This window comes from Balaenoptera ricei, chromosome 8 (genome assembly GCF_028023285.1).
Source record: "Balaenoptera ricei isolate mBalRic1 chromosome 8, mBalRic1.hap2, whole genome shotgun sequence".
NCBI lineage: Eukaryota > Metazoa > Chordata > Mammalia > Artiodactyla > Balaenopteridae > Balaenoptera > Balaenoptera ricei.
In genome coordinates, this window is record NC_082646.1 from 15052176 (window position 1) to 15078272 (window position 26097).

The 26097-nt window shown below is 37.9% G+C and overlaps 1 protein-coding gene and 1 non-coding gene across 3 annotated transcripts in view; one reads left to right on the forward strand and one right to left on the reverse strand.

The window, feature by feature from the left end:
- RNF214 (ring finger protein 214) overlaps positions 1 to 26097 on the reverse strand; it is a 56381-nt gene that overhangs the window by 8253 nt on the left and 22031 nt on the right. For both annotated transcript variants that reach the window (XM_059930335.1, XM_059930334.1), the window contains exons 7-14: positions 3338 to 3434; positions 3023 to 3111; positions 2343 to 2433; positions 2041 to 2139; positions 1466 to 1842; positions 1199 to 1331; positions 880 to 984; positions 509 to 604 (exon numbers count right to left, since the gene is read on the reverse strand). In XM_059930335.1, the coding sequence (XP_059786318.1) occupies positions 509 to 604; positions 880 to 984; positions 1199 to 1331; positions 1466 to 1842; positions 2041 to 2139; positions 2343 to 2433; positions 3023 to 3111; positions 3338 to 3434 (1087 nt within the window). The remainder of the gene's footprint in view (positions 1 to 508; positions 605 to 879; positions 985 to 1198; positions 1332 to 1465; positions 1843 to 2040; positions 2140 to 2342; positions 2434 to 3022; positions 3112 to 3337; positions 3435 to 26097) is intronic.
- On the forward strand, positions 17256 to 17393 carry LOC132371149 (small nucleolar RNA SNORA8). Its single transcript, XR_009504774.1, has one exon. It is a non-coding gene; the product is annotated as a small nucleolar RNA SNORA8 (small nucleolar RNA).

Sequence of the window (26097 nt, forward strand, 5' to 3'; positions counted from 1 at the left end):
AAATAGTAAAAAAGAAATCATCTCTGGTGCTAAGAGATTTAACTCCGTCTGGTACCATCATAAAAGAGAGGAATAACTTGTCAGTTTGTGAAGCTAATCTCTAATAGGTCAGCCTTCCAACTATTTTATTAATGGAGTTACTAATCTCATATTGAGGTTCCCTATTCCATTCCTCTCATCTAAGCAAAGTCTCTTGGCAATGGTACATCCGAAACAATGGTTAGATATGTATATCTTATTGTCAATTTTCCAAGACAGTGACTATCAATGTTCTAGTATGAACTGTTTATCCAGTCCAGTCCCCTACAGGGAATGGGGTAGAAGGAAGCTGGGAGAGCCTAGCTGCCAGTATTCTGAATTCTGCTGATATTTAAGCCACGATTGACTGAAAACCTTATGTTCAGATATTAATGATGAGCATCAACACTGTAAAATGTTCAAGAAAATTAAATTATCTCAGCTGTCAAAAAGAAAGAGTGGAAAAAAGAGGAAGGCATGCAGCACCCACCTCCTTGTGCAGCACGTGGGTGCATGCCATTGGGTGCAGCTCACTGGGCTGGACAAGTTTCTGGCACATTAGACACAGTTTACAGGTGGCTGGAGCCTGCACAGCAGAGGAGGGACAGTCAAAAGAGTAAGGAACCTCTGGGCCTCCTTGCCTTATATGCCCATGATTCCATCTACTCTTCCCATGTAGCAAAAAGATTTTACACCAAAAGAAAGAAAAGTTCCAATACAGAGTACCTGCCTTTTCCCAGCTGGGGCTGTCGACAACCCAGCTGAGGACATGATGGCTTCTTCCTGCACTCCACCTATAAACCCACTCCCTCCTCACCCCCAGCTTCTCCACATCCCAGTTTTCAAAGAATAGAGTCTTACATGTGAAGACCTCCCAGGATATGAAACTTGGGCAGAAGGCAAGAACATTGGGGTACTGATTTGGGCCAATGGAGCAGGGAACAGGGCCCGGATCCGACCAAGGGGCTGTGGGCAGAAACGTTGTCACAGTGAGGGAGGAACATCTGAGAAACAGGGCATTTAACAAAGAGAAGTCATTCATTTCCCAGCGCAGCAAAGGAAGAAAGCAGGCCAGATACCCCTGGCTGCAATGCTTCTTCCCACCCCAAATATTTCTGAAATCTACCTCTTCCCCAACACCTCAGCAGGTCTGAGGTCTCCAGCAAGTAGCTTTTCTTACCTGAGTACTTGCTGCCACCCGCTCGTGCTCTGCAAGTCGCGCAGCTACCAGCTGGATCAGCTCCTCCATGGTCAGACCTGCCATGGTGGTACGTGCTGTCTTGATCTGCTGAAGAATGTTGGTCATCTGGGCCCTAAGAAAGAAAAATGTTGAGGGGGAGAGATTCTATACTACACTCATGAGGAATATCTATGAAACCTCTCCTATTTTAACCCATAAACATTTCTCTGAAAAACACTTTTAAAATTAATCCTTAAAGATACTTACTTATTGCATTGTGGAAACCGAGTCAGCAGCTTCTCCAGAATCTTCTCCAGTTTGTCTACTGGTTGGGGCCGGGGAGTTTCAGTAGAAGCCTTAACACCACCCAAGCCTGGGGGAGGTGGGATGGAGGCGGCAGGGGGCACGTGTGGACCATGAGGGCCGACAAGGGAACCCAAGCCAGGGCTATTTCTCCCATGCGAGCCAGGAAGGGGTGGGGAAGGCTGGTTGGGCTGGGAAAGGGCAGGGTTCAGGATCGGGAAAGACAAGGAACGGGGATCTGCACTGGGCATAACCATGGGCATTGTGACCTGCCCAATGGAGAAGGGCATCCGAGGAGCCAGAGAGGGACTGGGTTGAAACACCTGAAGCATGAAGTCTGTCTGCAGAGGGGAAGAGGTGGAAGACAAGTGGGAGAGAAAGAAAACAAAAGTTTAGGAAACTGGAGCAGAAATCAGTGAGCAACTCTTTCTTGTACCAAATAAGGATGGTCCCGATATCTTCATAAAAAGAACAAGTGAAAGACTCTAGGCTCTGCCACCAACACACAAAGGTAGATTCCCCAAAGCCAGCGCTCTTACCTCTGATGGGGGTGGAGGCAAAGTGGGAGTAGGGATCTGAGGAAGGCTGCTCAGCTTGGCTCCATTCCTCACCAGCTGGATATGACTATTAAATTGGTCCTAGAAAAGAGAGAAAAGCAGGAATTATCCTTTACTGCTAAGCAGAATGAGCCTGTCTATAAAGAGAGCACCATCCTATATCAGGAAAGCAAGAGGAGTGGTAGGACAGGCCCTAAGGGCAATGCAAAAGGTCCTTCCCTCTCGCCAGAAGTGTTTAAGCTCAGATGAACTCTGACTCAATGATCACGCATCACTACACTTACCCGAACATTCTTTTTCATTATCCGAACTCCATTCAGTCTTGTCTCCCACTCCTGTTTGGAACGAACTGTCTCTAGTGTTGGGGGAGTTGACCTTTCAAGAAACCAACAGTAATTTACAGAATTAAAGAAAACCCAATTCCTAACTCTCTGAGATAGCAGAACAGTAGCTGGCTAATGGGCCTGGAGAGAAGAGGTCGGAGCAGGTGCAGGAGAAGGCCAAGGTTCTAAGCCGTTTGCCTCACTTTAACTCCAGCAACTTGCAAAACAAGTATTGGAGAAAGCGGACCAACCACAGAGAGAGGGCTCTTGTCTGGCTGAAAATGCCACGGGGGTCCTCCAAATTTCACGGCAGAAAGAGGAGAAATGACTGTATAAGAAACAAATCTCCAAAGACATTTGTTATGCTTGACAGCATAAGAGATACTGTTTATCCAATTGGAAATAATACGATAAAAAGTACAAAACTATAAAACTGTAGAAAGGGAAGAGTCAGAGAGTGAGGAAGTTTAGAGTATGGGAAGAGAAATCACTGAACAAATTACTATCGCACAGAGATGACTTCCCGTGAAGACAGAATAAGTGCCAGACTAGCTGGCCCAGGGTTTCAAAACCTAAAAAGAAATCCCTCCAAAACACAAAACTGCAGGGCCATTAAAACCCTAGAAATGGAAGGTACTTACTTGAGGTAAGTAAGGTGCAGTTCTGCCTCTTTTTCTGCTTCTTCTAGTTTCAATACCAACAACTCTTTCCGACTCTCTAGTGATAAGATCTAAGGAAACCATACACACACATATGCACAAACACACACACACACACTTTATTAATTTTACATACACAAAGCTACCCTTAGATAGTTAAAACAATGCTTAGTGGCTCTACGGTATAATAGTTAAATAGCTTAGTGTACAGTATTGATACTATACCGAAAGTACACACCATCTGGAAGCCCAAAATCAAGACCTTCAACATAGCTTCAACATAGCGGCTCTTCTCACCTCTGCCTTCCAGGCCCGTTCTGTCTCTTCCATAATGTTCCGATTTATTTCACCATCTTGATTCTTGAGTCTATCCAGTTCCATTTCCCACACTTCTCTGTAAGGTAAGAAACCAAGAACAAGACTTAGGGGAGAAAGACAAGCTTGCTAAGGAACACCAAGGCAAAAGTAAAACCCGAAACTGGTCTACCTAGTATGTTAGAGGAAGTGTTACTCTAAGTATTAACTATAGATATATACAAATTATGTTTAAAGTGGTCTGAAATTGCATAAACACCCTATATTTGAAAGTAAAAATGTTCACATCTCCATTTGCTAAAATAAAGTTACCCAGAACAAAGTGTGTACTTAGAACCAAAACCCACTGAAGGCAGAATGTTCTTCTATGATCCAGGAGTGCTCAAATCAAAATGGCATTCCTCTGACTCCTTGTCTTTTGGTATGGGTACTGAAGAATGCAGGACTAAACCCAAAATACTTATCGCTAATGCAGCAATCACTAATTCACTACTAACCACACAGATACTGGCTTACTGATTTTCACATTTCCTTAGCAATAGTAAACATTCTTCAAAAGGAAAAAATGTTGTCTTCATACCTCAGGACTTTTCCTTTCCATCAGTTTCCTTCATTCTTACACCAGCTCCCCAGCCCCATCCCTAGAGTGTAATATACACCCTTAGGATTAGGGTGACCAACTGTCCCAGTTTGCCCAGGACAGAGGGATTTCCCAGGATGTGGGGCGATGATCATTCTACTCAAGACCGAAGATGCCAACAAAGGAACAGAACCGGCAGAAGAATTTCCTTGTATTACACTTGACTGTAATGTAATGAGTTTCATAGCTAAAAGCAACGGGATTACCCAGATCAGTGGACAGAACAGTATGGAAACGTGTACATTATTTTCACTGAATTTTTAAAAGGTGAAAATAAGAAGAAAAGATTGGGAAGGATTCTGTCTTAAGAAAAATGTTCCCACTTTTCTATGGTGAGAGAAATAATTTTATTCATCTTCTGGTTTTTTTAGTAACCTCAAATATAATATGAAAGGAAACAATCCACTTAACATAAGTGTTTCAGGTCCCTTTTTTCATTGCCCAATTCTCCACACATCCCTGGCTAGCTATTTCATAAAGTACAGGTGTGTATGTCTGTGTGTCTCTTACACACACATTCATTTATTGATTCACTAACATCAGTCTGGCCCTCTGCTGACAAGGTCAACTCAAGTAATAGATACAACTAGGAGGGCATATTCTTCCTTAATCTCCATGTGTTGTCCTCTCCAAATAAACTTCCTGCCAGAGGAAGAATTCTCTAATAGTTCTTTTTTTTTTTCTTTCTCTAACAGTTCTTTAGACAAAGGTTTATAAGTAGATGTATTTTCCTAATACAGCACATATTCCTCAAGTGAAAAAATATATGAGGAGTCAGAATCCTCTTACTGTAAGAATATGTGATATACGTTGTGGGGTCAATCAGCAGTCCATTTAGCCTACTAGACACTCTGTGACGATGGGATGATTGTAGGAAAACACAGCAGCTGCTTTCTGTGAATGATGCTGTTCTTAAAGACTATCAGTGTTCATCGAACACCTCTAACTTTCATTAAATTCATTTATCAACTAGGGATTACAATTATATTAGAAAAATATTGCCACGCCCACGGGGGACATCCCATAAATTCACACACAGAAAAATCTTTTCCTTTGGGCATTTGGCAACATCTATCTCCTTGGGATCCAACAAGACAAAAGGAACTACTAGCAACCACAACAAAAATGGTTAAGGAATTCTTAAACAGTCATAAAAATGGTCAGCCTTACCATACGTTCACTAGCCTGTAAGATATGTAACAGATTTCACTTCACTAAGGGGTACTAGCTGCAACCCATGCTAGAAAAAAAAAAAATCAGTTGCCCATAGTAGATGGCCAAAAAAATCCTTGATATAATAGAAACCACTGAGTATGTTTTAACTCTTTAAATGCTTGGCCTAATTTCTTTCAAGCCCCATGCTTCTGTTATTTTGCTTAGCTAGTTTAAAGAATCAATGGTTCCAATGAATAAATCCTACCAGACTGTACAAGTCTGACTTGTCCCAATATGTTTGCAAAATATAAAAAATTAATTTTGCTTTTCATCATGTAAATAATACAAATTATAAAAAGTTTAGAAAATACAAAACAGAAAGAGTCTACTAACTCAAAAAAATACATGCAGGGGCTTCCCTGGTGGCACAGTGGTTAAGAGTCCGCCTGCCAATGCAGGGGACACAGATTCAAGCCCTGGTCCAGGGAGATCCCACATGCTGCAGAGCGACTAGGCCCATGCACCACAACTACTGAGTCTGCGAGCCACAACTACTGAGCCCACGTGCCACAACTACTGACGCCTGCATGCCTAGAGCCTGCACTCTGCAACAAGAGAAGCCACCGCAATGAGAAGCCCGCACACTGCAACAAAGAGTAGCCCCCGCTCTCTGCAACTAGAGAAAGCCCACACACGGCAACGAAGACCCAATGCAGCCAAAATAAATAAAATAAATAAATAAATTTTAAAAAACAAAAAAAAATGCACCCCAATGTTCATAGCAGCACTATTTACAATAGCTAAGACATGGAAGCAACCTAAGTGTCCACTGACAGATGAATGGATAAAGAAGATGTGGTGTATATATATACACACACATACACACAATGGAATATTACTCAGTCATAAAAAAGAATGAAATAATGCCATTTGCAGCAACATGGATGGACCTAGAGATTATCACACTAAGTGCAGTAAGTCAGACAGAGAAAGGCAAATATCGTATGATATCACTTATATGTGGAAGCTAAAAAAAAAAAGATACAAATGAACTTATTTACAAAACAGAAACAAACTCACAGACATAGAAAATAAACTTATGGTTACCAAAGGGGAAAGGGGGAGGGAGGGATAAATTAGGAGCTTGGGATTAACAGATACACACTACTTTATATAAAATAGATAAACAAGGTCCTACTGTATAGCACAGGGAACTATATTCAATATCTTGTAATAATATATAATGGAAAAGAATCTGAAAAAGAATACACATACATACATACACACACACACACACACACAAAACTGAATCACTTTGCTGTACACCAGAAACTAACACAACATTGTAAGCCAACAATACTTCAATTAAAAAAAAAAAACAGCAAGAGCCTAATACAGAGGTCCCAACTCTTCTACTTACTGGTTGTATGACCCTTGACAAGTTACTTAATCTTTCTAGGCCTCAGTTTCTTCATCTGAGAAACGAGTAGGACCTACATCATGGGACTGATGGGAGAGTTCACTGAGAAAACACACATGAAGAATTTAATATGGTGCCTAGCCCATGGGAAGCATCCAACAAATTGCTCTACAATTACACTTGCTCTACCCACAATAAATCATTATTATACTTCTTTTCAGTCTTTTAAAATAAATATTTGTATATATATATATATGCATATGTAACATATAAATCCATTATATATGCTTTTCAAACAAAAACTGTGGTTTTTATCTTACTTTTTCATCCTAATGTATTTTTCCATATCATTAAGTATTCTTCAGAACTGTGATTTTTAAACAACTATCCATTGTACATATATCCCATTACTGATTTAGGTATTCTCTTATTTTCAATTTCACAATTATAAATATTATAACGAGCATCTATCTGTGCATGTGTACTAACATAGGTTAATGATAAAAGTAATTAGATTTGAGAGGAAGCTTCTCACAGCAGTTAAAAGCACAGTTTCTGGAGCCAAACTAAGCTCACAGTTCAAACCCAGACCCTATTACTATCTACTATCTATGCAACCATTGGCAAGTTATGTAACCTTTGCCTCATTTTCCTAAAGATAAATGGGGATAATAAAATAATCTACCTCTCATACAGAGCCATTATGCAGATTAAATGAGTTAATACATGTAGAACATATAGGACAGTCTCTGGCATATAGTAAGAACTTAATAAATGTTAGTTATCATTTGGATGTTAGAGAAACTAAAATATGTGAATACATTTTTTTCCATCACAAGTGGTGGTAGCAATCAGGTGATTTTAATGCAGAGAAGCAGATGATAAGCGCCTTGTGAAATATTCTCAACCATCAGAGACAGAACTAAAAATTAAGATGTTGAGTCCTCAGCCGAAATACCTTCCTTTCAGAATATATTATACTCTAAACAAGGCAAAAGGAAACAAAACAAATACTGGTGGATACGTTAATATAGATAGGAGTTGGCCATCCTGAATTTGAGGTAGGTTATAAAATTCTTTTCTCTGAACTGAAGCTACTAATACAAACCAATATATTGGGTGGGCCAAAAAGTTCATTCGGTTTTTTCCGTAAGATGGGTCCAGTAGCGCTTAGTTGTCTTTAACTTCATTCGAAATAATTTTGTTAGACTGTATTGTGACAGCTGTCATATCACCATGCGTTTAAAAAAAAAACTTATCAAAATTGGTGAATTTTTGTGTAGCCATTTTAATATTGAAGATGGAAGAAAAAAAGCAACATTTTCGGCATATTATGCTTTATTATTTCAAGAAAGGTAAAAACACAACTGAAACCCAAAAACGATTTGTGCAGTGTATGGAGAAGGTGCTGTGACTGATCGAACGTGTCAAAAGCGGTTTGCAAAGTTTCATGCTGGAGATTTCTCACTGGACGACGCTCCACGGTTGGGTAGACCAGGTGAAGCAGATAGCGATCAAATCAAGATATTAATTGAGACCAATCAATGTTATACCACTCGGGAGAAAGCCGACATACTCAAAATATCCAAATCAAGCGCTGAAAATCATTCGCACCAAATGATTTTTGCACCAAATCATTGGTTATGTTAATCGCTTTGGTATTTGGGTTCCACGTAAGTTAAGCAGAAAAAAACCTTCTTGACCATATTTCCACATGTGATTCTCTATTTAAATGTAACAAAAACCTTCTATTTTTAAAACAAATTGTGACAGGTGATGAAAAGTGGATACTGTACAATAACGTGGAATGGAAGAGATCGTGGGGCAAGTGAAATGAACCACCACCAACCACACCAAAGATTGGTCTTCATCCAAAGAAGGTGATGTTGTGTGTATGGTGGGATTGGAAGGGAGTCCTCTATTTTGAGCTCCTTCTGGAAAACCAAATGATTAATTCCAGCAAGTACTGCTCCCAATTAGACCAACTGAAAGTAGCACTCAATGAAAAGCATCCAGAATTAGTCAACAGAGAACACATAATCTTCCATCAGGATAACGCAAGACCGCTTCTTTCTTTGATGACCAGGCAAAAACTGTTACAGCTTGGCTGGGAAGTTCTGATTCATCTACCATATTCACCAGACATTGCACCTTCGGATTTCCATTTATTTCAGTCTTTACAAAATTCTCTTAATGGAAAAAATTTCAATTCCCTGGAAGACTGTAAAAGGTACCTGGACCAGTTCTTTGCTCAAAAAGATAAAAAGTTTTGAGAAGATGGAATTATGAAGTTGCCTGAAAAATGGCAGAAGGTAGTGGACCAAAACGGTGAATATGTTGTTCAATAAAGTTCTTGGTGAAAATGAAAAATGTGTCTTTTATTTTTATTTAAAAGCCAAAGGAACTTTCTGGCCAACCCAATAGAATGAATGAGATCAGACAAAAAGAGAAAAAACTTTACCCTGAGGTGCACTGCAAAGTTTTTGTTTATGAGGCTAGAGTTCTTCCTTGATTCAATTTAACTCACCATCTACTAAGCAGCCTACAATGTGCTACACATTTCTGCTAAAAGCTGGGGATATAAAGATGCCTAGTTCCTGCACCCAAGCAGCTCACAATTCAGTAATTTTCCAAGTGAACAAAAGGAACAGGAAATTCTGGGCAGATCAAACAGCATATGCAAATGCCAGAGAGAAACATAGCATCAAGCTGAGGAAATAGTCCAGGTAGTTCAGCAGGCAAGGGGTATATAAGTAGTCTGGGCTGGGATACAGATGAGAGTGTCCCTAGCACAGAGACAGTAGTAGAAGCCCTAAGTATGGAAGAAATAATCTAGAACAGCAGTTTGCAAAACACAGTCCATGGTCCCCAAAACCCTTTGAGGGCCTGGTCTATGAAGCAAAATTAGTTTCATGATAACACTAAATTCATTTGCCTTTTTCACTCTCATTCTTTCATGAGTCTACAGTGGAGTTTCCCTGAGACTACACAAAGTGTAATGAGATCATCACTCTGATGGCTAGTGGAATATATGCTTCTGTATTCTAATGTTTTCTAGCATTTTTTAAGGTAGTAGATTTAGGGTATAATTTAAGGTATTTTCCTTCTCAGTACTTCTGTTTGTGCTCTTACAGCTATCTTTAGTTATACTTACTATAATCTCATTACTATCCAATAAATCATTACTGTAAAATTTCAAAGTTCACACATCAGGTAGAAACAAGTACTTTTTGTTATTTTGTTTTACAATAATACTTCAAAAATTTTTGGAAAACTCTTCTCAATTTTTAAATTATATCTAAAATGTATTATTTTAGAATTTAATTTTTTCTAAAATAAAAGAAAATTTATTTGTAATTTTTCATTTATATTTAAGAATGAATCATTGACTCCAAACAAGGAGATTAGAAGACTTACTTTCTCAACCCACAGCTGCAATACATACATTTAAAGATACTAAAAAAGATGCAACTGGCCCAGAGTTATCTGACTCATGGAAAGGAAGAATCTACTCCAAAAAAACTAGGCAAAATTGTAAATAAGAAACCAAAGTGTGACAAGAGTCATCTTTCTCTTGACTTTATAGATGTTAATAATTTATCTTACTGTATCTTAGGCAATGCAATATTTTCTAATTATATTATGCCAGTTAAGTTATAGTGACATTTTGAGATCAATCATTCAGAATTTAAAGAAAAAGTAGTTGAATATTGTAAATGCAGATGTGATGAATTCTTTACAGTTCTTAAAAATTGTTAACACCTTTCAAGCTAGAAATGAAAAAGCCACTGAAGCATCTTAGGGTAAGTTACTGTACTTCCTTAACTGGAGAAGCACAGCTTGGTACAGGTGACATTGCTGCATGCCTGCTGAATGAAGTCAGTAAAATAAATCATGGCAGTGCCCCTTTTTTAACGATATATTAATTCACCAAATTAAAGATTTTGCTGCAAATTTGAAGACTTGGTTAATATCTCATCTGCAGAATTGTAATTTTACTTTACAAATAGACGAATCCACAGACAAGACTAGTCCTGCTATTTTGTTTACATTCATCTAGCATTGGTACCAACTAATCACTGAAGATGATGTCGTGTACGAATTCCTGGCAACAAACACAAGTGATGCCGACCTAATCCAAGATGAATAACTCTTTTGAATCTCATGGTTTATTTGAGAACAACTGTGTTGATACTTACACTGCTCCTACTTGTATGAAAATTATAGTGGATACAAATATTGGCACCATACACAAATGAAGGCAGTGGCATCAAAATTATACTACTAGTCATTGTATTCTTTACTGCCACACACTTGCAGTTGGGAGTGGGGGGCACTTTTACTTCAGGATGCCCTTGATGAAGCCATCAAAAGTAATAATCCTATTAAATTTCAACCCTTAAATACATAACTGTTTAATATTCTGTTTATGAAATGCTACATGCCAAAATACAATGGTTGTCTTGAGGAAAAGCACATGTGAGACTGAGTTGTGACTTGAACTAGCCTCTTTTTTCATGTAAAATCATTTTTACTTAAAAGAACAACTGAGAAACTATGGTTATTTGAATTTGAGTACTTAGCAGACACGTTCTTGAAAATGAACAAATTACTCTTGTTATTTCAAAGAAAACAACTGACAGTGTTTGTTGCCAACAATAACATTTGAGCTTTCAGGCAAAAATTAGAATTTTGGAAAGTCTGCCTGGGCCACTGGGAGCTTGAAGGCTTCCCATTACTTAAAGACTATTCTGATGAGATCCACAGTGATATAAACAAATGTGATTTTTCTTTTTTTTTCTTTTTCTTTTTTGGGCCACACCATGTAGCACGCAGGACTTTAGTTCCCCGACCAGGGATCGAACCTGTGCCCCCTGCATTGACAGCAGGGAGTCTTAACCACTGGACCATCAAGGAAGTCCCAACAAATGTGATTCTTTAAACATTGTATAATAAAATGTATCAACACTTGGAAGAGCTGCATAACTCTGAACCAGTATTTTCCAAATTATCAATGCATTGTTTTACCAAATCAACGATGGGGCTCACTTGGAACCCACGAATTGGTATAAAGATTATTTTAAGAAGAAAATACTTGTGGACTTCCCGGGTGGTGCAGTGGTTAAGAATCTGCCTGCCAATGCAGGGGACACAGATTCGATCCCTGGTCTGGGAAGATCCCACATGCCGCGGAGTAACTAAGCCTGTGCACCACAACTACTGAGCCTGTGCCCTAAAGCCTGTGTGCCGCAACTACTGAGCCCACATGCTGTAACTACTGAAGCCCACACACCTAGAGCCTGTGCTCCACCACAAGAGAAGCCACCGCAATGAGAAGCCCACGCACCACAACGAAGAGTAGCCTCCGCTGGCTACAACTAGAGAAAGCCTGCACAGAGCAACAAAGACCCAACGCGGCCAAAAAAATAAAAAATAAAATGGAACAACGACAACAACAAAAAGATGAAAACATCTGAGATTCAACAGACACAGGAAAGAAAGCCTTCTCAGAGCTCTCTCTAGCTAACAGCAGCAACTTCTGGTAAATAAGGCTGTCATAAACTCCTCTTCAGGGCAGAGCTACTCCCAGAAGAAAGAATGTGAATAAAACCTACCCTAAATCTCTTCTCCCGTGGAATTTTATGGCCCTGAAGGAGACGGAAAAACTATTCATACCTGTATATATAAATATTATCACAAATTTAAACTCCTGCTTGTTCTCCTGAAAACCCATTTATCTTTCCGAAAGTCTAGATAGTGTCCTTTCTCCCCCACTTTTAAGAAGTCATTTGTTCTCCCATAAGTCCCAGATTCTAACTATTCCTTCGAGTTACTCATTGCTGAATTCTTTCACTGTATGCATGTTGCATGCATGCATAAACTGGGCTTTTTCTCCTTACTCTGTCCTTTGTCAGGTTAATTCGCAGGCCTCAGAAACTGAACCTACTAGGATAGAGGGAAAAGGTTTTCCTTCCCTAGCCAACACAGTTAAAAGATCCACTCAAAGTGCAAGTTAAGACAATGAATTTTAATAAAACAGTACAAAATCACTGATGTGGTTTCAGTTTCCACAAGGCAACGAAACTTTAAGAAACTATCAGCTGTCAAGTTTTGGAGCACTGTCAAAGAAGAATATCCACAGTTATCTAAAAAGGCTATTAAAATACTCCTTGCTTTTCCAACTGTGTACCTGCATATCACTAGATTTTCTTCCTGTACTTTAACCAAAACAACATATTGCAAGAAATTATATGCAGAGGTAGATAGGAGGATTAAGCTTGTTCCATTAAAGAGGCTTACAAAAATGTAAACAATGTCGTTCTTCTAACTAAACTGATTTTTTCTTTTTTCGGTTAGGCAAAGATTTCTTGGGACACAAAATGCAGGAACCACAAAAGAAAAAAATTGTAAACTGGACTTCATCAAAATTTAAATTTTTGGAAATAAAAGAAATTCAAATTGGAAAGGAAGGAGTGAAACTGTCACTGTTTGCAGATGACATGATACTATACATAGAAAATGCTAAAGATGCCACCAGAAAGCTACTAGAGCTCATCAATGAATTTGGTAAAGTTGCAGGATACAAACTTAATATATAGAAATCTGTTCCATTTCTATACACTAACAAGGAAATATCAGAAAGAGAAATTAAGGAAACAATCCCATTTATTACCATCACATCAAAAAGAATAAAATACCTAGGAATAAACCTACCAAAGGAACCAAAAGACCTGTACTCCGAAAACTATAAGACACTGATGAAAGAAATTGAAGAAAACACAGATAGAAAGATATACTGTGTTCTTGGATTGGAAGAATCAATACTGTTAAAATGACAATATACCCAAGGTAATCTACAGATTCAATGCAATCACTATCAAAATACCAAGGACATTTTTCACAGAACTAGAACAAATAATTTTAAAATTTGTATGGAAACACAAAAGACACCGAATAGCTAAAACAATTTTGAAAAAGAAGGTCAGAGCTGGAGGAATCACGCTCCCTGACTTCAGACTATACTACAAGGCTACAGTAATCAAAACAGTATGGTACTGGCACAAAAACAGACACATAGATCAACAGAACTGGATAGAGAGCCCAGAAATAAACTCACACACTTATGGTCAATTAATCTATGACAAAGGAGGCAAGAATATACAATAAAGAAAAGACATTCTCGTCAATAAGTGGTGCTGGGAAAACTGGACAGCTACATGTAAAAGAATGAAATAAGAACATTCTCTAACACCACATACAACAACAAACTCAAAATGGGTTAAAGACCTAAATGTAAGACCAGATACTATAAAACTCCTAAAGCAGGGGTCCCCAACCCCCAGTCTGCAGCCCATTACTGGTCCATGGCCTGTTAGGAACCGGGCCACACAGCAGGAGGTAAGCAGCGGGTGAGCGAGCGAAGCTTCATCTGCCATTCCCCATCGCTCGCGTTACCGCCTGAACCACCACTCACATTACCACCTGAACCATCCCCCCCACCCCAACGGACAAAATGTCTTCCATGAAACCGGTCCCTGGTACCAAAAAGGTTGGGGACTGCTGTCCTAGAGGAAAACACAGGTAGAACACTGTATGACATAAACTGCAGCAATATTTTTTTTTTGGATCCACCTACTAAGTAAAGGAAATAAAAACAAAAATAAACAAATGGGACCTAATTAAATTTAAAAGCTTTTGCACAGCAAAGGAAACTATCAACAAAATGAAAAGACAACCTACTGAATGGGAGAAAATATGTGAAAAGGATATAACCGATACGGGATTAATATCCAACATACATAAACAGCTCATACAACTCAACATCAAAACAAATAAACAACCCAATCAAAAAATGGGCAACGTGTGCCACAACTACTGAGCTTGTGCTCTAGAGCCCGCGAGCCCCAACTACTGAGCCTGCGTGCCACAACTACTGAAGCCCGTGCACCTAGAGTGCGTGCTCCGCAACAAAGAGAAGCCACCGCAATGAGAAGCCCATGCACCGCAACGAAGAGTAGCCCCCGCTCGCCGCAACTAGAGGAAGCCCGTGCGCAGCAATGAAGACTCAACAGAGCCATAAATAAATAAATAAATAAATTTATTTTTTAAAAAAGGTGGGGGGGGGCAAAAGAACTGAATAGACATTTTTCCGAAGAGGAAATGCAGATGGCCAAGAAGCACATGAAAAGATGCTCAACATCACTAATCATCAGAGAAATGCAAATCAAAACCATAATGAGATACCACTTCACACCTGTCAGAATGGCTGTCATCAAAAAGAACACAAATAACAAATGTTGGTGAGGATGCAGAGAAAAGAGAACCCTCATACACTGTTGGTGGGAATGTAAATTGGTGCAGCCAATTTCCATCTGTGGAAAACAGTATGGAAGTTTCTCAAAAAACTAAAAGTAGAACTATCATATGGCCCAGCAATTCCACTCCTGGGTATATATCCAAAAAACCCAAAAACACTAATTCGAAAAGATACATGCACACCAATGTTCACAGCAGCATTATTTACAATTGCCAAGATATGGAAGCAACCTAAGTGTCCATCAACAGATGAATGAGGGCTTCGCTGGTGGCACAGTGGTTAAGAATCCGCCTGCCAATGCAGGGGACACGGGTTCAAGCCCTGGTCCAGGAAGGTCCCACATGCCGCGGAGCAACTAAGCCCATGCACACAACTACTGAGCCTGCGCTCTAGAGCCTGTGAGCCACAACTACTGAGCCCATGTGCCACAACTACTGAAGCCTGTGTGCCTAGAGCCCATGCTCCGCAACAAGAGAAGCCACCACAATGAGAAGCCCGCACACTGCAATGAAGAGTAGCCCCCGCTCACGGCAACTAGAGAAAGCCTGCGTGCAGCAACGAAGACCCAAGGCAGACATAAATAAATAAATAAATAAATTTTAAAAAATCGTAATTTCAGAAAATATTAAAAAAAACCCCAGATGAATGAATAAAGAAGATGTGGTATATATATATTCTATCTATCTATCTATCTATATATATATATATATATATATATATATATATATATATATTCTATATATATAGAATACTACTCAGCCATAAAGAAGAATGAAATTCTGCCATTTGCAGCAACACGGATGGACTTGGAGGGCATTATGCTTAGTGAAATAAGTCAGACAAAGACAAATACACTGTATAATATCACTTACATGTGGAATCTAAAAAATACAACTAGTGAATATAGCAAAAAAGGAGCAGACTCACAGATACAGAGAACAAGTTAGTGATTGCCAGTAAGGGGAGGGGGGCGACATAAGGATGGGGGAGTGGGAGGTACAAGCTATCGGGTGTAGTAAGATAGGCTACAAGGATGTACTGTACAACACGGGGCATATAGCCAATATTTTGTAATAACTGTAAATGAAGTGTAACCTTTAAAATTGTACAAAAAATAATTTTTTTTAAAAAATTAAACTTTTGCATTTCAAAAGACACTGTTACAAAATGCAAAGCAAGTTACATACTGGGAAAAAATATTTGCAAAACGCATATCTGATGAAAGGACCTGTATTGACAATACTCAATAAGAAAACATGTTTTTAAATGGGTAAAATATTCAAATAAATACTTCACCAAAAAAGAACAACAAATGGCAGGCATGGACATGAAAAGATGTTCAACATCAACAGTCATTAGGAAAATGTTGGGACTTCCCTGGTGGCGCAGTGGTTAAGACTCTGTGTGCCCAATGCAGGGGGCCTGGGTTCGATCCCTGGCCAGGGAACTAGGTCCCGCATGCATGCCGCAACTAACAGTTCACATGCCGCAACTAAGGAGCCCGCATGCCTCAACTAAGGAGCCAGCAAGCTGCAACTAAGGAGCCCGTGAGCCGCAACTAAGAAGCCCACGTGCTGTAACTAAGGAGCTGGCGAGCAGCAACTAAGGAGCCTGCCTGCCACAACTAAGACCTGGCACAACCAAATAAATGAATTAAAAAAAAATAGTTATTAGGAAAATGCAAATTAAAACCACAATGAGATACTACCTAATGCTTATTAGAATGGCTAAAACTAAAAAGACTGATAACACCAAGTATTGGTGAGGATATGGAGTAACCAGAACACTTATGCATTGCTGGTGGGAATGCCAAATAGTAAAGCAGCTTTGGAAAACAGTTTGCAAGTTTCTTATGTTAAGCAAACATATGGTCCAGCAATTCCACTCCTAAGTACTTACTCAAGAGAAAAGAAAGCATGTCCACATAAAGACTTGTACTTGAATATTCAGAGCAGCTTTATTTATAACAGACAAAAAATGGAAACAACTCAAATGTCCATCAACCAGTAAATAAACTTGGTATAACCTTATAAGTAAATGCTACTCAGCAATAAAGAGGAATTAAATTACTGATACATGCAACAACATAGATAAATGGCAAAAGCTTTATCTTAAATAAGAAACAGACAGAAAAGGCTATATATTCTATGATTCTATTTACATGAAGTTCTAGAAAAGGCAAAAACTACACTGAGAGAAAGCAGACCAGTGGTTGCCAATGGCTCAGGATAGAGGAGGCAATTCATTCCAAAAAGTCATGAAGAAGCTTTCTGGAGTAATGGAAATATTTTATACCACGATTGTGGTGGTAGTTATACAACAGTATACATTTGTCAAAATTCATCATTTTAAAATGGGTGAATTTTATTGCACTGTGTGGTATCTGCATTCAGCAGTTTTTTCTGCTGGGAGTTCAAAGGACAATGCTAATATAAATTCAGTATCTGGTATCATTGTTTTTCTTGGCTTTGTACATGTTAAACCTGGTATTTTTACTGATACAGTATTCCTATAAGTTTCTCATACTGTTCAGTTTGACATACTCTTCAATAGGAACTGATGCTTCTCTTTTTCTAGAGTGTCTAAAATTCAGGACCAGGCTGATCCATCTCCTCTGACCCTAAACATGGTCCTAAAATAAACTGCTTGTGAAAACTGGATCCCAAAGATTACACGTGGGGAATTTTTGAAGTGTGTCCATATTTCATTAGAGAGCAAAGAAGCCCAACTGAAAGAATTGTGGGAAGACTGACTGACATGATAATTGTGGATTGGGCAAAAATTCTTGAAAGGACTATCTTGAAGAGTATGACCCAAACACTAGGTTATGGAATAACCTAGAGACTAAAGGTTAATGCTCTGTAAATTGAGAACCGGTGTTCTATATAATAGACAAATTGCTTATCAAAGAGTTTTTAAATTTTAAGTAGAAAATATAAAGAGGGCTTTAAAAATTGGTAAGAAAGTGAGTCAACAGTGCCCAAAGTAGAGCCCCAGTAACTGGGTCATTGTGAGCTGCTAGGAGAGTGGCCCGTGGGGAGGGGCCGATCACCTTCCTATGACCTGGATGCTCTTCTCTCCAGATCCCAGACCTGGCTTCAAGCACCATCCACCTGCCCGAGAACCTGCCCTGGCCTACTCTGTAACTCCTTTAAAATTGTGTGCTCAGCTTCCCTTAGTGAGCCTAGCGATGAGAGGGAAAAAATGAATTCTTCCTCTGGGAGAATCAGGGAGACGTGGATAATAATAGGCACTAAAAATCTTTATGGAATGGAAGACTGAGGACATAACTATAGCAGAAAGGTCAGTGACAGTTGACAAGTGACAAGGAAATATTTAGTTAGGGAAAACGAAATCACTGCCTTCTATACCAGGGCAGGGTTTATCTGCTTCATCTGTTCCTAAAGCAGCATGTTAATTCTGGGGGAGGATCATAAGAAATACTTGTAGACAAAAGTTTAAAAACATGTAACAAAGCAAGAGTAAAAAGAAGATAAATCTGGTGCGACTTTTCATTTACTGTTAGCAGAGTTAAGAGAATGATCACATTTAAATATTGTGTGGACTAGAAATTTACCCTGGCATCATGCACTGACATTTTTTTGGTCATTTTAACATAGCTTACTTATGTAGAACAATTTTGGCAGTATATCTTCAGTCACAGATAAGACTGTAGGTGGTGAGATCATAGACGAGCAGTTACCTAAATTTAGTGTTTACATTTTTGATGTTTTTCAGTTACTGGATTTTTATTAATATGCTGAATAGTTTATCTACTTGACCAGTCATTGCATTAAAAAGTTGCTATTTTGGGTTTCATTGCCTTGATGTTTGAGTGTAATCTAACATTTTCATAAAGTGTTTATTTTGCATGACCTTAACAAGTGTTTTAACCAATTAAAAAAGAAAGCAGGATGTTGTTGACATTGTATGTTGAAATGTTAACATTTTAGTACTTATAGTGTTTATCAGTCTGCAGTATTGTGTAATTAGTAATTATTTCAGGGGCGATACTTTGTTCCTTTTCACGTGAGTAGATGCAGTATAATATCACTGTATACTGTATCACTGTATTCTTTAGATTTAGAAAACAATAAAAAAGTTGCATGCTAAAAAAAAAAACCAAAAAAACCCCACTAAGGTGTTTGGCAGTGGCTGGAATCAGAAAATGTGAAATTTCTCAAAAACTTATTGACTTAAATAATTTTGCCTATGTTACACATTAAAAAAAAAAAAACAAAAACTTTACCCTTTTTCTTTTCTTTTCTTTTTTCCTTTTTTGGCTGCACCACATGGCATGTGGGATCTTAGTTCCCTGACCAGGGATTGAACCCACGGCCCCTGCAGTGGAAGCATGGAGTCTTAACCACTGGACCACCAGGGAAGTCCCCAAACTTTACACTTTTTGTAGGAAAAAAAACAGTGTATTTTAAACAAAGTATACCTCCTTAAATAAAGTATTAAGTATACCTCCTTAAAACTGAATTTAAAACAAGAATTTACAAACTCCCCTTCAAGGCCACTGCCCTAAACCTGCTCCACTTCCTATATTCATCATTTCTGCCATTCCAGCCATCTCATTGTCACTACTCCTCTTCTCCCTCTAACAATCAACAAATCTCAGCAATCCTACCTCAGAATACCCCTCCTTTCTCTTTCTCTGCCACTGAGATCAGGCCCTCATTTTATCTTGTTAAAACTGTCTTCCTGACATAAGTTTATCTGCACTTTAGCACATCTAACGCAATGCAGCCAAAGTCGTCCTTCTAAAAATTAAATCTAGAGAGTTTCCAGTTCCACTAAGGGCAGAGTTGCTCCTAATAGACCAACCATTTCTGCAGATAAAAAACTATAGATTCTACACAAAATGTAAAAAAACACCTATCTAAAGATACTAAAGAACAAACAAAAACCAGGAGAAGATCTGACAACTGGAAGAAGTGAATACCACTATTGTTTCCTGTTTTTTTAATGGCTATTCATCATTCATCTAAGGGCAAACCCCAGATAGCTCTGTGCTGATGACTAAAACTGAGATAGAAGCCTTGCAGCCTTACCAGCTCAAGAGCCAAAGGACAAAATTGGGAGCTACCATAACAGCTAGAAAATGAGGGAGAAATCCCCAAAAGATAAAAGCCACAACTGGGGAACCCCCAATTCTGCATATAAATCTATCTAAATTTCTGGATGATCCCTGAACCACGCATGCACAGAAGAGACTCCAAGGAACCCATCTACAGATAAATGAACTCAACAGAGACCACAGCTGCTGCCCACCAAACATGTATGTATGATGTTTAAGCCCAACCAAGGAAATAGCCTGATAAAACAAATTTAAAAAAACAAACAAACCACAAGATTTAATGGAGGAATACAACAGAATCCAGAGTCTCTACAATGTATTATTCACAATATTCAGGAGTCAACCCTATATTTCCAATGTACAAAAAAACAGGAAAAGCAGGGTCTGCAAACTATGGTCTGTAGATCAAACTCAGGCTGCTATCTCTTTTTGTAAATAAAGTTTTATTGGAACACAGCCATGCTCATTTTGCTTACTTACTGTGTATGGTTGCTTTCATGCTACAACAGCAGAGTTGAGTAGTTGTGACAGAAACTATGTGGTCTGCAAAGCCTCAAATATTTACTAAATGGCAGTTAATCCCTTCCCTCCATCCTGAGCCACTGGCAACTGATCTGCTTTCTCCCACTATAGTTTTGTCTCTTCTAGAACTTCATGTAAATAGAATCATACAGTGCATACCTTTTGCATCTAGTTTCTTATTTAGAATAATGCTTTTGATTCTGACTCCTGGAAGAAAAAAGGCAATCAATAGAAAAGACTCCAAAGAGACCAAGATGTTGGAATTAGCAGGTAAAGATTAAAGGCATCTATTTTAACTATGCAAAAGAACATAAAGGAAAAAATATGCTCACAAGGAGTGAACAGATAAGAACTCTTCACAGAGAAATAGAAACAATAAAAAAGACTAAACTGAAATGAAAGAACTGAAAAATACAATACTGGAAATATAAACTTCAATGCATGGGCTTAATAGACTGGAAATGATATAATAAAAAGTAAACCTGAAGACACATAAATAGAAATTATCCAATATGCTGAACAGAGTAAAAAAGAATTGGAAAGAAATGAAAGAGCCTCCATGAGCTATAGGACAATGTCAAAAGTTCTAACACATGTGAAAATGGAGTCCCAGAAGGAAAGGAGGGAATGGGACAGGCAAAACATTTGAAAATTATGTCAAAATTTCACAAATTTGGTGAAATACATAACTTTACCGAATAAGCAGCTGAGAAAACCCCAAACAGGTAAAACAGGAAGAAAGCCACACCTGGGAAAATCAAAGTCAAACTGCTGAAAACCAAGGATAGAAAATATTGAAAGAAACCATAGGGAAAAAAATGACACAATACACAGAGAGAAACAATTGTCACTGACTTCTCATCAGAAACAATAGGAGACAGTTTATATTAGAAGGATAATATAATATTTATATTATATTATCTTCAACTGAGTAAACAAATTGTTGGATATTCACACAATGGACCACTACTCAGCATTAAAAAGGAATGAATACCGTTATCTATTTTAAAAATTAATTCAATAATTAATAACCTTCCAAAACAGAAAATACCAGGCCCAGATGGGTTCACTAGTGAATTCTACCACACATTTAAGGAAAAAATTATACCAATTCTCTACAATCTTTTAGAAGACAGAAGCAGAGGAAATACTTCCTAATTCAGTCTATAAGGCCAGCACTTACCCTAATACCATAACCAGACAAAAATAAAAGAAGAAAAAACTACAGACCAATATCTTTCATAAACACAGATGCAAAAATCCTCAACAAAATATTAGCAAATCAATACAAAAAATATAAAAAGAATCATGACCAAGTGGGATTTACCCCAGGTATGCAAGGCTAGTTCAACATTCAAAAATCAATTAATATTATCCATCACATCAAAAGACTAAAAAAAAAAATCAAATGATCATGTCAATAGATGTAGAAAAAGCATTCGACAAAATCCATCATCCATTAATGGTAAAAACTCTCAGTAAACTAGGAATAGAGGGAAACTTTCTCAACATGGTAGACATCTACAAAACAATCTACAGTTAACATCATACTCAAGAGTGAGAAACTTGAAGCTTTCCCAAGATCAGGTACAAGGTAAAGATGTCCCCTCTCACCACCCCTTTTCAACATCATACTGGAAGTCCCTGAAAATGTAACAAAGCAAAAAAAAGAAATAAAAGGTACACAGACTGAAAAGGAAGACATAAAACTGTCTTTGTTTGCAAATGACATGATCATCCACGTATACAACTGGAAAGAATAGACAAAAAAACCCTCCTTGAACTAATAAGCGGTTAAAGCAAGGTTGCAAGACACAAGGTTAATATACAAAGGCCACCTGCTTTCCTAAATGCTAACAACGAACAAGTGGAATTTGGGACTTCCCTGGCGGTCCAGTAGTTAAGACTCTGTGCATTTCCAATGCAGGGGGTGTGGGTTCAATCCCTGGTCAGGGAACTAAGATCCCACATGCCACGTGGTGCAGCCAAAAAAAAAAAAAAAAGAGTAAGTGGAATTTGAAATTAAAAACACAATTATAATTTACACTACATACACTTAGGTATAAATCTAACAAAATATGTACAAGATCTGTATGAGGAAAAGTACAAAACTCTGATGAACAAAATCAAAGAAGAACTAAATAAATGGAAAGATATTCCATGTTCATGGACAGGAAGACTCAACGCTGTCAAGATGTCAGTTCTTCCCAACTTGATCTACAGAGTCAATGCAATCCCAATCAAAATCCCAGCAAGTTATTCTATGGATATCAACAAATTGATTCTAACGTTTATAAGAAGAGGCAAAGGATCTAGAATAAGCAACACAATACTGAAGGAGAAGAACAAAATTGGAAGACTAATGTTACTCGACTTCCAGACTTACTATAAAGCTATACAATCAAGACAGCATGGTATTTGTGAAAGAATAGGCAAATAGATCAATGGAACAGAACAGAGAGCCTAGAAATAGAACTCCATAAACATAGTCAACTGATCTTTAACAAAGAAGCAAAGATAATAAAATGGAGCAAAGAGTCTCTTCAACAAATGGTGCTAGAACTGGACATCCACATGCAAAAAAAAAAAATGGATCTAAACACAGACCTTACACCTTTCACAAAAATTAACTGAAAATGGATCATGGACCTAAATGTAAAATGCAAAACTATAAAACTCCTAGAAGATAACATAGGAGAAAACCTAAATGAATGATATAACACCAAAGACATGATCCACGAAAGAAATACTTGATAAATTAGACTTCATTAAAATTAAAAACTTCTGGTAATTCCCTGGCAGTTCAGCGATTAGGATTCCATGCTTCCACTGCCAAGGGCCTGGGTTCAATCCCTGGTCAGGGAACTAAGATCCACAAGCCATGCAGTGAGGCCAAATAAATAAATAAATAAAATAAAAAACTTCTGCTCTGTGAAAGACAGTATCAAGAAAATCAGAAGACAAGCCACAGACTGGAAGAAAATATTTGCAAAAGACACATCTGACAGAGGAATGTTATCCAAAGGATACAAAGAGCTTTTAAAATTCAACAATAAAACAAACAGTAAGGAAGTTCCCTGGCGGCCTAGTGACTGGGATTCCAGGCTTTCACTGCCATGTCCTGGGTTCAATCCCTGGTCAGGCAATTGAGATCCTGGAGGCCACACAGCGCAGCCAAAAAAATAAGAGTAAAATAAAATTTAAAATATCATCTCAGGGTTTCCCTGGTGGCGCAGTGGTTGAGAATCTGCCTGCTAATGCAGGGGACACGGGTTCGAGCCCTGGTCTGGGAAGATCCCACATGCCGCGGAGCAACTAGGCCCGTGAGCCACAATTACTGAGCCTGCGCGTCTGGAGCCTGTGCTCCGCAACAAGAGAGGCCACGATAGTGAGAGGCCCGCACACCGCGATGAAGAGTGGCCCCCGCACCACAATGAAGAGTGGCCCCCGCTTGCCGCAACTAGAGAAAGCCCTCGCACAGAAACGAAGACCCAACACAGCCAAATATAAATAAATAAATAAATAAATAAATAAATCATCTCAGTTTAAAAAAAAAAAGATTTAAAAAATGGGCCAAAGACTTTAACAGACACCTCACCAAAAAAGATATACAGATGGCAAATGAGGATATGAAAAGATGCTCCACATCATTTGTCATCAGGGAAATGCAAATTAAAACAATGAGATACCACTACATACCTATTAAAATGACCAAAATCCAGAACACTGACAACAACAAATGCTGGTGAGGATGTGGAGCAACAGGAACTCTCATTCATTTCTGTTAGGAATGCAAAGTAGTACAGCCACTCTGGAAGACAGTTTGCCAGTTTCTTACAAAACTAAACATACTCTTACCATATGATCCAGCCATCACACTTCTTGGTATCTACCTAAAGGAGATGAAAACTTATGTCCATACAAAAATTTGCACTTGGATATTTATAGCAGCTTTTTTCAAATTGCCAAAACTCGGAAGCAACCAAGATATCCTTCAAAGATGAATAAATAAAAAACTGTCGTACATTCAAACAATGGAATATTATTCAATGCTAAAAAGAAATGAGCTATCAAGCCATGAAAAGACATGGAGAAACCTCAAATGCATATTACTAAGTGAAAGAAGCCAATCTGAAAGGCTACATATTGTATGATTCAACTATATAGCACTCTGGAAGAAGCAAAGCTGTGGAGACAATAAAAAGATCAGTTGGGGAATGGGGGATAAACAGGCAGAGCACCGAGGATGGGCAGTGAAAAATACTCTGTATAATGATAAATATATGTCATTATACATTGTCCAAATCATAAAGTGTATAACACCAAGAGTGAACCCTAAGGTAAACTATGGACTTTGAGTGATTATGATGTGTCAATGTAGGTTCACCTTTGGTAAAAAATGTACCACTCTAGTGAGTGACGTTGATAAAGGGAAGGCTATGCATGTGTGTGGGCAGGGGGCATATGGGAAATCTCTGTACCTCCCTCTCAATTTTGTTGTAAACTTCAAACTGCACTAAAAAAATTAAGTCTTTTAAAAAAAAGCAATGAACTATTGATATTAGTTCACATTCATCACATCATAGATGAATCTCAAAAATGTAAGTGAAAGAAAGACACGAATGTCTAGAAAAGATAAGTGTAATCTACAGTGACAGAAAGCAGATCAGTGTTTACCTGGGAATGGTGAGGAGGAAGCACAGTGATTAAGAAGGAATACAGGGAAGATTTTAGGGTAATGGGTATGTGCTACACCTTGACTGTGTTAGTGTTTACACGTGTGATTAATTTGTCAAAACTCATCAAACTGCAACTTAAAATAAGTGCATTTTATTGCATGTAAATTATACCTAAAATTTTTTGATTTTTAAAAAAATCTGAAGGATAATTCTAAGTTTCAACAATTAAAACTATGAAAATTTCCCAAATACTTTATTCAAAAAAATTACAAGTCTTTCTAATATAGCATAATCAACAGGCATGTAGTTTGTCTTTATGATGCATGTTGCCAATGAATTAAATAGATGTGTATTCTGGGTGGAAAAGGCCAAACTAAAATGGAATTCTAAAGAATAGTCAATGAATTAATATTCAATTCACACAGTAAAAGAGTAGACCTAAATCTAATCATATCAATAATCATATTAAATACAAATACACTAAAAGCCTCTTATTAAAAGTAAGCTTGTCAGAATAGATCAAAAAGAAATACCCAATTATATGTTGTCTACATATAAAAATGTAGATAGGTTGAAGGTAAAAGATGGCAAAATATATACTGTGTAAAGAGTAAGCATATATAACTGCAATATCTATATTAATATTACATAAAATAAACATTAAGCGTATGAACAAGATAAAGAGAGACATTTCATAATGATAAAATATCAATGTCAATGACGAAGATAATTCATCAAGGATACATAACAATCATAACTGTATATGTATCTAACAACACAGCTTCAAAATATAAGAAACAAAAATTGACAGAATTAAAAAGAAAGAGAAAAAAATCTATAATCACAGAGGTTTTAACATCGCCCCCTCAGCAACTGATATAACTAAATTTTTAAAATAAAAAAAATACATAACACTGTTCCTCAAT